The 13218-nt window shown below is 42.1% G+C and overlaps 1 protein-coding gene across 3 annotated transcripts in view; it reads right to left on the reverse strand.

Moving 5' to 3' along the window:
* The window catches only part of faxca (failed axon connections homolog, metaxin like GST domain containing a), a 39411-nt gene extending 26706 nt beyond the window's left edge, over positions 1-12705 (reverse strand). For all 3 annotated transcript variants that reach the window (XR_007138702.1, XR_007138701.1, XM_027151146.2), the window contains exons 1-6: positions 11981-12705; positions 9298-9433; positions 9007-9203; positions 7344-7561; positions 5586-5702; positions 1-154 (exon numbers count right to left, since the gene is read on the reverse strand). The exon at positions 1-154 is cut by the window's left edge. Coding sequence is in view for 1 of the 3 variants with exons in the window: in XM_027151146.2 (XP_027006947.1) it covers positions 1-154; positions 5586-5702; positions 7344-7561; positions 9007-9203; positions 9298-9433; positions 11981-12246 (1088 nt within the window). In the remaining 2 variants the exon portion in view is untranslated. The remainder of the gene's footprint in view (positions 155-5585; positions 5703-7343; positions 7562-9006; positions 9204-9297; positions 9434-11980) is intronic.
* Between the last annotated feature and the right edge of the window lie 513 nt (positions 12706-13218).

Raw genomic sequence — 13218 nt, forward strand, 5'->3', positions numbered from 1 at the left:
GTGTGAGAGAACAGGCCCAGGTCCAGCAGCTGAGATGGAGAGTGAGGCTCTTCACTCAAGCCATCATAGTACAAGTCATCGACATCCACAAACCACTCGGGCCAAAATTTCCTCCGGATGCGCTCGCAGTACATGGCTAGATTAATGAACTCACCTGCATGAAGGAAAAGAGTCTGATCAGTACGTTACAGTGAAATCACAGTGAAACAGATTCTTTCCAATACTTTGTTTTAATAGATGGCAACTGACCCTCTAAACACTCTAAACTCCCTGAACTCAATCTCACTCCTTTGTCGCGTCGTTATGCTTCTTTATCTCACAATGTAATTGAATTCTCAAATCTGATTGGTCAAAAAATCTGGATCATTTTCGTTTAACAGCCCAACGGCATGATATTATGATATGTTACTGTTTCTATAGTAACAGCGCTTTAGACTGGGTCTTAATATAGAATTCAAGTCATGATATATGACCAATGATAAAAAGTAAAAACATACGGTCCTGTGTAATGTGGTAACATTTCTGATCATCTGAGGAATCTCGGTGTCAGCACTTTGTAACAGTCAGAGAAGGGGGGGGGGTGAGAGAGGGAGAGGGAGGGAGAGAGAGGGGGGGGGAGGGGGGAGAGGGAGAGGGGAGGGGGAGGAGGAGAGGGAGAGTTGGAGAGAGAGACAGGGAGAGAGAGAGTGGGAAGGGGGGAGAGGGAGAGAGAGGGGGAGAGAGAGAGAGAGAGAGAGAGAGGGGGGGAGGGAGTGAGGGAGAGGGGAGGGGGAGGAGGAGAGGGAGAGAGAGGGGGAGAGAGAGGGAGAGTTGGAGAGAGAGACAGGGAGAGAGAGAGTGGGAGGGGGGAGGGAGAGAGAGACAGGGAGAGAGAGAGTGGGAGGGGGGAGGGAGAGAGAGAGACAGGGAGAGAGAGAGAGTGGGAAGGGGGGAGAGGGAGAGAGAGGGGGAGAGAGAGAGAGAGAGAGAGAGATTGGTAATGAAATGAGAAAATATCAAAAAGTGAAAACAGGAAGTAAGATGTCTCTCGGAAATCCCAGCGATATTATATTTAACTATAAACTCATTATAAGAGCTCGGTCACACATACAGTAGTTATATATGAAAATAAGATGCTCAGGTGTTGGAACAGAACTTTGTTGTGCGTTGTGTTGCATCAGACCATCCCGTGTTCATTATCTTTATATAACAGCAACAGTCTGTTGTGTGTCACTCCTTCCTCTATCTGATCGTTTATGTACTTCCTGTTCGGGTATTACAGAGAGATAGTGACTGTAACTGTCTCTGTAACTCTGTAGCAGGAGAGATGGAAGCTGGAAAGGTTTCAGACAATCTGTCTCAGCTTGCTTATAATATCCCCTGATTCAGTTAAACTCCTGAAATCTTGTAAACTCCCCCAAAGAGCTCTTATTCCAGATGCATACAACGTTTATCATTTAATGTTTAGGGAAACATGTTTATTTTGCTTCTGCTGGAATCGAATTAAACAGAAAGGCACAATCGAGAGCACGTGACGCGACTTAATGCTTAATCTGAAAGCAGGCAACATGACTCTGGTAATTCTCCAGATCCTCCAACAGCAGACTAGATTCAGCTAACACTAGCGAGCTTGGCTAGTTCAAACATATAGTATGCCAGGATAAATAAGATGTAATCAGAAAATCAGAAGTTGCCGGTTAAAATGGTAGGTTTTGTGATGAAAAAGTGTGAAACTCGCCATAATAAATAGCGTAAGAACTTCTTCCAACTTCAATGTGAAATTAAACTAAGTGGAAAACAATCAGAAACTTTTTAGCTACAAATAGGAAAAAATAATGGGAGACGTGGCTGTGTTCAGTATGAACCCTCACTCACTCATTTTCTACCATTTATCCGGACTGCCTCGGGTCTCGGGGAGCCTGTGCCTATCTCAGGCGTCATCGGGCATCGAGGCAGGATACACCCTGGACGGAGTGCCAACCCATCACAGGGCACGCACACACACTCTCTCACACACACACACACACACACACCAGACAATTTTTCCAGAGATGCCAATCAACCTACCATGCATGTCTTTGGACCGGGGGAGGAAACCGAAGTACCCGGAGGAAACCCCGGAGGCACGGGGAGAACATGCAAACTCCACACATACAAGGTGGAGGCGGGAATCGAACCCCCAACCCTGGAGGTGTGAGGCGAACGTGCTAACCACTAAGCCACCGTGCCCCCCTCAGTATGAACCAATCACGTGAAATCATTTGTTCAAGACAAATAAAGAAAACAGGGAACCACAGTGACATCACCAAGAACAGCACAATGCTCCAAAATGTATAAAAGGACAAGACAAAAACTTACCAAAGAGACCTGAGGCAACTTTAAAGGAGCCGTGGGAATATCTGACATGTACAGATTACTCTGCACGTGACATGTACAGATTAATCTCTTAGCAGTCTGTGCAATGGGGTAGGCTGGTTAGAAGGAAACCCTGTATAAATCACCCTGAACTTTGTTGAAAAAAATGTGTTATGGTCTGCAGAGAAAAAGAGTAAATCATTCCTTAATTGCTAAATTTCTGTTCAGTCCAAAAAAAGCACATCACCAAAACCAACAGTGATGCATGGTGGTGGCAGCGTCGTGGTTTTGGCTGTTTTTCTTCAGTCAGAACTGGGGCATTTATCAAGGTAGGTTGTAGTGCACCGTCAGGTGTCTGCTACTAATGTGAAGACAGTAATAATATAATCTCACTAATCTTTCTGCCCAACGACGGCTCAAAGCCTGCGATGGAACGGTATTTAAATAAAAAACTATTAGTGTGTCAGACTAAAGTGTTAGTTTAAACACGCAGGTTACTGTACCATACAGTTTGTATTCTTTTCATTTGTTTATTTACTTTCCCTAAAAATTGATTTTCACAATAATTATATATTGTCATTTCACACTGAAGTTGATTTATCATGGTTTAATTCATTTACATCAGAAAAATATGAGGTCAGAATTGTTTTGTTATTCTGAATAAATATACTATGATCCACAAATAAATATAAAGAGTTTCACAAATATTTTTTAAATCAACAAATGCACAATAAGCAAACCGTAAATATATGTTATCTGGTAACCCTGTATGGATTGTAGCCAGCACTAAGGGTTAGTTCAATTCTGCTTTCTTTGGAAATGATTTCAGCATCATCAATGGGTCCAGTGGTAGTGTGAAGAGCGAGTAAATCAGAACGTGATTGGTTGGAGGTAGACCGTGCCACGATTGGTCAGCGCATGTAAACTTTTTATATCCACTGTAGTTACAGGGATGATGACACAAGTGATCTCACTGTAAGTGCACAGAGATACTAAAGATTCCCTATCAGTCTTTTTTCTTTTGTTATAAAACAAGATTTTCTGTTCTGCTTCATGAAGCTCCAATAAAACTTGTGTTCACAAGCGAAATAGAAATGACAGCGGGATTGTGAGAACAGAAATGCAGAAGCAAGCAGAAAAAAACAAACACTAGGCAAAAAAAAGTGAGCTGATAGACAGTCAAGACAAAGTTATACAGGAAGAAGAAGTAGGAAGACTGGATGCTATGTGACGGTTTTCCTACACACGATAATTACAGTGGACTGCAGATATTTTATCCGTATTCATATTTTTGTTCACTTCTTATTGCTTTACGTTTATATTTTGATCTGTATGTTGACACAATGGTCTGAAAGGCTCGGTCAGCTCTACTGTATCAAGCTAATTATATCTTCATACTCTGATATACTGTACAGTACATGTCCGTAAATCTGTAAATATGGGGTGTAAAGCTGGGATTTAAGCCATATGGGGTTTGAGGCACTCAAGCAAATAAATATGCTCATTTGTGCAGCTGTCAATTAGACAAAATAATGTTCAATACAATATCAGACAATATCAGACATTCATTCATTCATTCATTCTCTACCCAATGACGCCCGAGACTCACAGGCTCCCCGTGACCCGAGGCAATATCCGACAACTAACTCTAAATGTCGGCTTTGTTTACGTAGTATTAATATATTCATCTAATATTAGACCTAATGCAACTATAAACAAGGTGTATGCAGATATACATGATGTGCAATCAAATAAATTTCAATTTGGATCTTAAACCAGTGAGCAGAGAGCGAAAGAAAGGAAGGGAGGAAGAAAGGAAAGGAAAGGAAAGAAAAGAAAGAAGGAAAGAAGGAAGGATGAATGAATGGATGAAAGGAAAGGTGTCAGGACGCAGCCCAGACTTTGGCCATGTGCAGTTGTTCATGTTTTGTCACGTGTCTTTCCCGTCCTTGTCTCTTGCTGTTCGCTTCTGCACACCTGTTCCTCATGTGTCTGATTGTCTTGTCTATTTAGTGTAGCCGCGTTGCCTTGAGCAGCGCGGAATACTCTTTTGTCTTCGGTTGTCGTCCTGTCTCTAGTCTGTGTCTATGTTTTGTGTTCTTTTTTTAGTTAATAAATACGGTTTTATTTTAGTTATCCTGCATTTGGGTCCGTTTTTATCCCCACCTCCCTGACGGAAAGGAAAGGAAGGGAGGGAGTGTCAGGATTCGGCCCGCACTTTGACATGTTCTTTGTTTACGTTTTGTGTTTACATGTCTGTCCCACCCTTGTCTATTCCTTCCCACCTCAGCACACCTGTCCCTTATGTGTCTAATTGTCTTCCTTAAAGAAGGAAAGAAGGAAGGAAGGAAGAAGGAAGGAACATCTAACCTTAATCAATTCCAAACTATCTGTGGAATCTCTCTATCTTTTTCATACGCACACAACACACAAACATATACACAAATGTGACCATGGTAACTGAATATCTAACTGCGGTGTAAGGTTTAGGTTACACGAGCCAGCCCCCTTTACCTTTAAAGAGTGATATATGAAAAAAATAAAATAAATAGTGTGAAAACAATGAAAGATCACATGGACGAGACGAATGTTGTACATTTGTTTGCTCTACCTCATGAACAGGGAGGATTTTAATACAGACTACAGGGATATCGAATCCTAAATCGAACTAAATCTTAAATAAATAATAATGTCTTACATTATAAATAAAAACAGAAATATCTAAAACTACATATTGTTTGTCCAAATGACAAAAAGAAGCACTACAGGAAGAAAGCAGAATGTGTTACACGTGTCCGTTTTGCATTCAGCTGCTGAAGCGTTTCTGTTCCTCGGTTGATACGCATCATGCGCTCTCACTGGGACTCAAGCTCCCCTGTGGGTTAAACCCAATTACACCACAGCGTGGCTGAATTTCCCAGTCAGAATTTGTGTGTTAGTTTTCTATATCAGCAGCTCCGACTGTAACGTAAAAAAAAGATCACATAATAATTAATACTACAGTTTGGGATGATAAGGCCTCACAGCACTCTGGTGTGGTTTATTATGTATGTAGTATGTAGTATGTACTCACTAATCACCCTTGCTATACAATAGTGTAATGTGTGTTGGACTATATTGTGTTTGCTGAGCCCAAAGACACAGAACGCTATTCTAAAAACATTGTGTTAGTGCTGCTCAACTCCTCTCTTCTCACTGTCACTCACAGCATGAAGAGATCTGCCCTTCTACACGATGGTGAATAAGCTCACCTTTAATGAGTTGCTCCGGCCGCGTGCCGCCCAACGTCCACATGGCCTGGGCAAGGTGACCAAATACTGTAGCGTCAACCGTGGAGACTTTGGGGCCCATGATGTACTTTTTATCTCCTGAAACAGAGAAATGACATGTTAATAACACAGCACTTAGTTCATCTCCACAGTAATACACACATAAAGAGCGCTTGTTCAATAAAGGCTCCCCCTTGTGGAGAATCCTGCACATGGCAAATAAATAAGTGAGAGGAAAACAAATAAATAGATAGATAGATAGATAGATAGATAGATAGATAGATAGATAGATAGATAGATAGATAGATAGATAGATAGATAGATAGATAGATAGATAGATAGATAGATAGCTGTATGGATCCTTAGGTGATTATTTGGCTAATAAATAAATAAATAAATAAATAAATAAATAAATAAATAGAAATAATTGCCTCTATTTACGTCTGTATTAATGAAGTTGCAACGTTACTAGCAGGTGTAGTACACTCTTCTCACCAGATGGTGTCTCTCTCTCTCTCTCTCACACACACACACACACACACACACACACACACACACACACACACACTTCATGCTGCTTTCACCAGGACATTATTCACAAGGACGTTACTCTGTACATACTGTATATTATTATTATTATTATTATTATTATTATTATTATTATTATTACTACCTCTATTATTGACAATGCTGCTGAAGTTATGATATTTTTATTACATTTATATTTATTTAGCTTCATTTTTTTCTGTCGCAGTTACAGGCATCCTGAAAGTCAGGACTTCCGCAGCATCATCAGCACTTCTTGTATCATTTCTAACTTTGATAACGGATGTGATTTTCACCACCGTAGCACCTTTTTTATAGGCTACAGTTCCTGCTGTGTGATTTGTTTCTGTGCAATGCGTGTGTTCCTGATCAAAAACTAATCTGAGGCTCGCCAAAAAACACTAGTCTTTAGTGCTGAATCAGCTCACTTTGGGTTTGACATTGTGTGCTGTCTCTCAACACATTAAAAAGCCACAGGCAAGGTGAAGACAAAAGATAGCAAAAAAGGATTTTCACACATGAACAAGTGATGAGTGATGGTAAACTCTGGATAAACACAATCCTGGGTTTATGTTGTCTGAGGTTTCACACTGCTCATACTTTACCCGGGTTAACAATGAATTCATTGTTGTTAACTCATTTGTATATCTGCACAGTCAACAGCCCTGACTGGATAAATACAGCATGCGAGCGGCTTACATAACGGCGTTTGTCTCACATTTTCACCACCAAAACGGTTTGGTGTTCAGTACTCGAGCTGAACTTTTGGTTTTCTTTCAAGTTTATTGTGCAGTTGGCTCAATGTTTGTTGATATCCAACTTCAGCTATTTGTCAGTGTCACATAATTCCCCTTCCCCACTCCTGTGATGTTCAGTGTTTTGCCGCTTGACCCTGTCTACTGAGCCGTTTGTGTTCAGTGTTGCTACGTCCTGGTTTTCACCTGATTATGAGGCACAGTGCCACTGTTCAGTTTGCGATTGTGTTCCTGTTGCTAAGCATCTAGTGTTTACATTCTAACACCACATCTTTTCACACTGTACACGTTTACCAACACAATGTGGAGTTAACACTGGAAAAGATTCAGAGCAGAGTTTCATAACCCCATTAAAAAAAAAAGCAGTGCTAACCTCGCTATAAAATAACACGTGTGAAGTTAAAACATTAGTGTTTTATCTAATTGTCCACACACTGACCGAGCAGAGTAGCCAGGGTGCGCATGTCCTTTTCCATCAGCGTGTAGATTTCCTCTTTAGTGAAGCGCCCAATGCCATGGCCATACATCTCTCTCTTCACAATGCCTCCATTAACATGACTCAGGATCCACTTTAGCAGGTCGCTCAGTGGCCCAGTCACTGCCAGCATCTTCTTAGTCTCCTCCAGGTTATCAACCCATTGACAGTAGGCTATTGTCCTACAACACACACAGATATTTTTATAAGCATCATGTTCACCATTTTGCTGTGTTTTTTTTAGTGCTACAGGCAAAAATACTCACATCCATAACCATGGGCTTGTTTGTTATGAATTTTTGTCTGATTACAATTTTTAAATATTGTGAATTAATCGTTCAGACCGGAAAATGAGGAATTTTAACATTTCGTGTTTAAAATGTTTAAAGTTGAATATGATCCTTTTTAAAAATTAGATCTAATATGTGCTAAACATCATTGTATATTGTGACAGTGTAATAGGGAGGTGTATATTTGACGATAATATCATATAACACCTTTTATGTCACAATAAATATGTTGGACCTTTAAAGCCTTTAAAGATTAGACAGATTGTGTAAATTAGATGGTATTAAAGTCCATTTCACACCGTCCAGGGTGTATCCTGCCTCGATGCCCGATGACGCCTGAGATAGGCACAGGCTCCCCGTGACTCGAGAAGTTCGGATAAGCGGTAGATAGTGAATGAATGAATGAATGAATAAAGCCCATTTCAGTTGGAAATTATTACAATACAACATTTGGAAAAGTTCAGGAGGGGTTAATACTTATGACAGCACTGTAATACATATTATTATGCTCTTATATAGTCTATTCTTACTGATGTTTCTCTGTACTGATTAATCAGATCGCTGACTTTCTTTTCATGATGCCTGCAGTGTTCACTGCATTTCAGTTAAAGTGTCTCATCTCCCATCTCATCTCATCTCATCTCCTCATCTCGCCTCGTCTCTCATATCATCTCATATCATCTCATCTCCACTCATCTCATCTCCTCGCCTCGCCTTTCATCTCATCTCCTCTCATCTCATCTCCACTCATCTCATCTCCTCGCCTCGTCTCGTCTTGTCTCTCATCTCATCTAATCTCCTCTCCTCTCATTTCATCTCATCGCCTCGCCTCTCATCTCATCTCCTCTCCTCTCATCTCCTCTCCTCTGCTCTCATCTCATCGCCTCGCCTCTCATCTCATCTCATCTCATCTCATCTCCTCTCATCTCCTCTCCTCTGCTCTCATCTCATCTCATCTCATCTCATCTCATCTCATCTCATCTCATCTCATCCCTCTCCTCTCATCTCCTCTCCTCTGCTCTCATCTCATCTCATCTCATCTCATCTCATCTCATCTCATCTCATCTCCTCTCATCTCCTCTTATCTCTCCTCTCCCATAAAGTGTTTTTGCATTGTTTCTGGCTCTGGCTCATTCAAAAACAATATCCTGGACATTTTCTCAGCTCAGTATGCTGCTTCCTGATGATCTAAGATCATAGATTTGTGGTTTGACACAGGATATATTCAAGTCCAGGAGTCTTATTTTATTCCCTGTAGAATTGAGAGCTCTATCTGCTGTTTTCCCTTTCATGCTGCTTGACGTGCAGAGTAATGGTAAAAGAAGACTTGCTCTCACCAGTAGAAATGCTCTTCCACCATTTTGGTGATGGCCCGTGACATGGCTCGCTCCTCAGGACTCAGGTTGCTGTTCAGGTTCACTCCCAGTTTCTCCTCCAGGAAGTCAATGATGAACTCAGAGCCGCTCACCTGCTCCTGGTTGTACTCGATCCACGGCATCTTCCCCTGAGGAGAAAGCTTCCCGTCGAAGTAGTTCTAGGGAAAAAAAAGGAAGAAATTTACGTTTGAGATGAGTAACAGATTCTGAACATTTTTAGCATTCTTGTTATTTCTGTGAATCCATAAGCACCTGGTAAGGCAGGTCTACCATTCGGAGGTAAGTCTCCATCTTGAGGCAAAAAGGGGACAAGCTGGGAACACCGTTCTTGGGCCTGGAAAATTGGTGCAGGATGATGGTGTCTTTGGAATCCAGTTCTTGCTCTTTCCTGTTTGTCAAGAGGAACACATCAGGTGAAGACAGGTGGAATTTAAAGACAAGCATTAGAGCAAAAGTGTGTGTCAAATGCAAAAACATATCAGGTCTACTGCCACATCCACAGAGAGATTTATTTCCCAGAACACACCACTGCCTACACAAGAACTCGCCAGTCACCAGAGCAGAATAATGCATGCCTGTTCACAATCACACACACACACACACACACACACACACACACACACACACACACACACACACACACACATATTAAACCCGAAAAAGAGCTTACATAGTAGACGAGAGGTGGGGCTACCAAGATGGCCAAATACTCTCTGGTGTACAAGACATCTTACAAATGTACCTTAATTTAGCTCAAGCTGTGTAATTAATTTGATTTTATTTGACAGTTTATGTAACACTATTTAATTTAACACTAAAATTCACAGTATTCTGCTTATGCTAGTTGCATCATATTATGTGACTGGGTAATGGCTTATACTTCAGATTTTTTTTTTTTTTTTAAATGTTAGTGTTCTGTTTGAGATCATACAGACCTTCTAAAACTTATACACTAGACACTAGAGTGCATAGTGTACGTGGGTAGTACATCATTTACCTCATAGCCTGTGACCTGAGATCAGAGTGTAGCTTGTTGGATTGTATGGAAGCAACATTCATTCATCCATTCATTCATTTTCTACCGCTTATCCAAACAACCTCGGGTCACGGGGAGCCTGTGCCTATCTCAGGTGTCATCGGGCATCAAGGCAGGATACACCCTGGACAGAGTACCAACCCATCGCAGGGCACACACACACTCTCATTCACACACACACACACACTATGGATAATTTTCCAGAGATGCCAATCAACCTACGATGCATGTCTTTGGACCGGGGGAGGAAACCGGAGTACCCGGAGGAAACCCCCGAGGCACGGGGAGAACATGCAAACTCCACACACACAAGGAGGTGGTGGGAATCAAACCCCCAACCCTGGAGGTGTGAGGCGAACGTGCTAACCACTAAGCCACCATGCCCCCATGAAACAAAATTCTCAGTGGTAGACAATGTTTCTCAGCATAGTGGCTAATGTCAAATTCATGTGATGAACAAAACTGAGGGACACACTAAATTGATGTATAAGAATTTTATCTGACCTTGAAATATATTGCTTCACAGTAGTTTGAGCTATAATGATGCTTTTCCAAGATGCATACACTATATTGCTAAAAGCAGATGGGCATGTGACCAACAAACCCACATGTGCTTTCTAAAATTCCCGGCTTTCAAGATGGATTAGTGTGGGAATTATTAATCGCTGAGCTACAAGATAAGATAGTTATAAGAATGAGGAGGTCTGGGGTTCAGTCAGTGTTCCAGTTCATCCCAAAGGTGTTCAGTGGGGTTGAGTCAGAGTAAGGGCTCTGTGTAAGTCACTCGAGCTCTTCCACTCCAACATTAACACACCATGTCTTCATGGAGCTCAGGAGCTTTTTTCAGAGGGACATTGTCATGCTGTTACAGGTATTGAATCTCTTAATTCTAGAGAAGGAAAGCTGTAATGTTACAGCATATGAAGACTTTTTAGCCAATTTGGTGCTTCCAGCTTTGTGGAAACAGTTTAGTGAATATAGGTGATGGCTGTGATCATCACCCATCACACATACATTTGGCTTTATAGTGTATCTCTTTATTAATCTGCACCTAAAGGTTTTCTCTTCCTCTGATCGATTTGCACTTCCTCTGATTGAACAGCTTTGCTGTTGGCTTGGTTTCAGTGTTTTGTTGCTATCATATGTAAACAAACACACACCTTCCATTTTTGGTTCTTCCTCCTTCCTCAACATTACATACACATAAAAGGGCATGATTAGGTCGCTGTCCATCGCAAGTGGTGCTGAAATGTGCACGCGCAGCATTATTCACTCTTTTCTTGACAGCTCACCAAGCTTATTATATTATGTTATGTTATATTATATTATGTTATGTCATATTATATTATATTGCACTATTTTATGCTAACATTATGGCTAAATCCCATTTTGTTGATGCATGCATGCATAGATCATATTTTGCTTCCACAAAAAATTGACAAGATTTTTTCAGAACACATTTTCTATCAAAGACGCTTTCCGTAAAGGCATCAGTAAAGGTCAGCAAAAGGTCACACTGACACAACAACAACAACAGGAGACATTTTGCTCCGGGGAAGCCATTGGAGCGATGTTGCCCTTCCTCGGAGCAAACCACGGGGTTCTTTAGGGGTGGGAAGGTGGAGGACAACTATAAAAGATACGCATTCACAGTGCATTAGATTACTGAATGTGTATCATCCTGTATCGCGTATCATTTCTAGCAGCATCCACCCTTTCAGACTCCTGTGACTCACTACTTCCTCAGAACACAAGGACACCGTCCACAGCTCCATCACCGTGTTCTCTCCCTCTATTCCCGTCTCTCCCGGTTACGTAATATTGTGTATTCGTGAGGGATCATCTACACATAAACACTGCACTGACGTGTGATGCATGCAACCCGTCCGCGTATCTAACCTGACGACGAGCAGCTCGTGCAGTAAATAAGCAGCGGCGGCGAGCAGCGCGCCCCCGGTGATGTACAGCGCCTTCCGCCACCACGAATCCGTGCCCAGGGCCGCCATGATGCCGCCGTAGTCCTGCAGCGGGTACGCGATGACGTAGCCATAAAACGAAAGCTGCTCGTCCGAGCTACAGAGACCGAAGGGGAAGAAACTTTTGTTGTGGCCGAGATCGAGCGCGCACGACCGGCTCCACGCCAAACCCACGCGCCAGTACACCATCCTCGCGCTCCTCGTTCCGCCCTTCGGCTCCGTTTGGCGTCATGGGTGCTGCTCAGTCATGGGTTTCTTGCGAAAAGGATTAAAAAGGAGCATCACTATCCTCCAGGTCGTTCCCAGCACCAGCTTAGCGTCCGTCCCTGTACCTGATCCCTGTCCCGGTCCCAGAGCCGCTCGCCGCCGCCGCTGCTGCTGCTGCTGCGTGACGTCACCACGCAGGACGCTGCGCCCTTTATAGTAGAACGAGATAGGACTCGGTTTACTGAGCCGAATCTCTAGAAGTATGCGTTCCAGAGAATCAAAATGAATACGAAGCTTGTTTATGTGACTGGACACGATTTCGACTCCTGCTGTAAAACCTTCATACTCCTGTCTCTGCTGCTACTGTCTACGGCCTTTACAATCCGGTTCATATGTGCTGATAGTCAGAGCTTTACAGAAACATCTAGAAAGTGCAGCAGAAAGCACGTCGAATCTTGGGTGGTTCGTACGAACCGATTCCACTGATTCAACAAAAACCGATTCATTCTCTACAAATCACATAAAACTGTATAAAACTGATGAAATCATTAAAACAGCCAAGCTTTTTTGAAAATGGTGGAAATGATTTGATCTATCAGCAATAAGGTTCATTTCACAACCTTATCATTTGTCCATTTGGGGGTCACTAACGAGTCTGAACCTCCTGGCAGAGGCAAACCATGTCTAGGGCTAAATTATACTGGTACTAAATACAATTAATGGTGCAGTAAATTTACACAGGAATCCTGGAAACTTTACCATTAAACATCCCCGAAGCATCAAATATCCACTGTGTCATTGTATGCTGATTAACAAGACCAGATTGGAACAGAAGAAATGTGGGACAAATAGTATGTTTGTGTGGGGGAGAGAGAGAGAGAGAGAGAGAGAGAGAGAGAGAGAGAGAGAGAGAGAGAGAGAGAGAGAGAGAGAGCCTACTCACTTTCAGACAGG

The sequence above is a fragment of the Tachysurus fulvidraco genome, chromosome 19 (genome assembly GCF_022655615.1).
Source record: "Tachysurus fulvidraco isolate hzauxx_2018 chromosome 19, HZAU_PFXX_2.0, whole genome shotgun sequence".
In the NCBI taxonomy this organism is placed as follows: domain Eukaryota; kingdom Metazoa; phylum Chordata; class Actinopteri; order Siluriformes; family Bagridae; genus Tachysurus; species Tachysurus fulvidraco.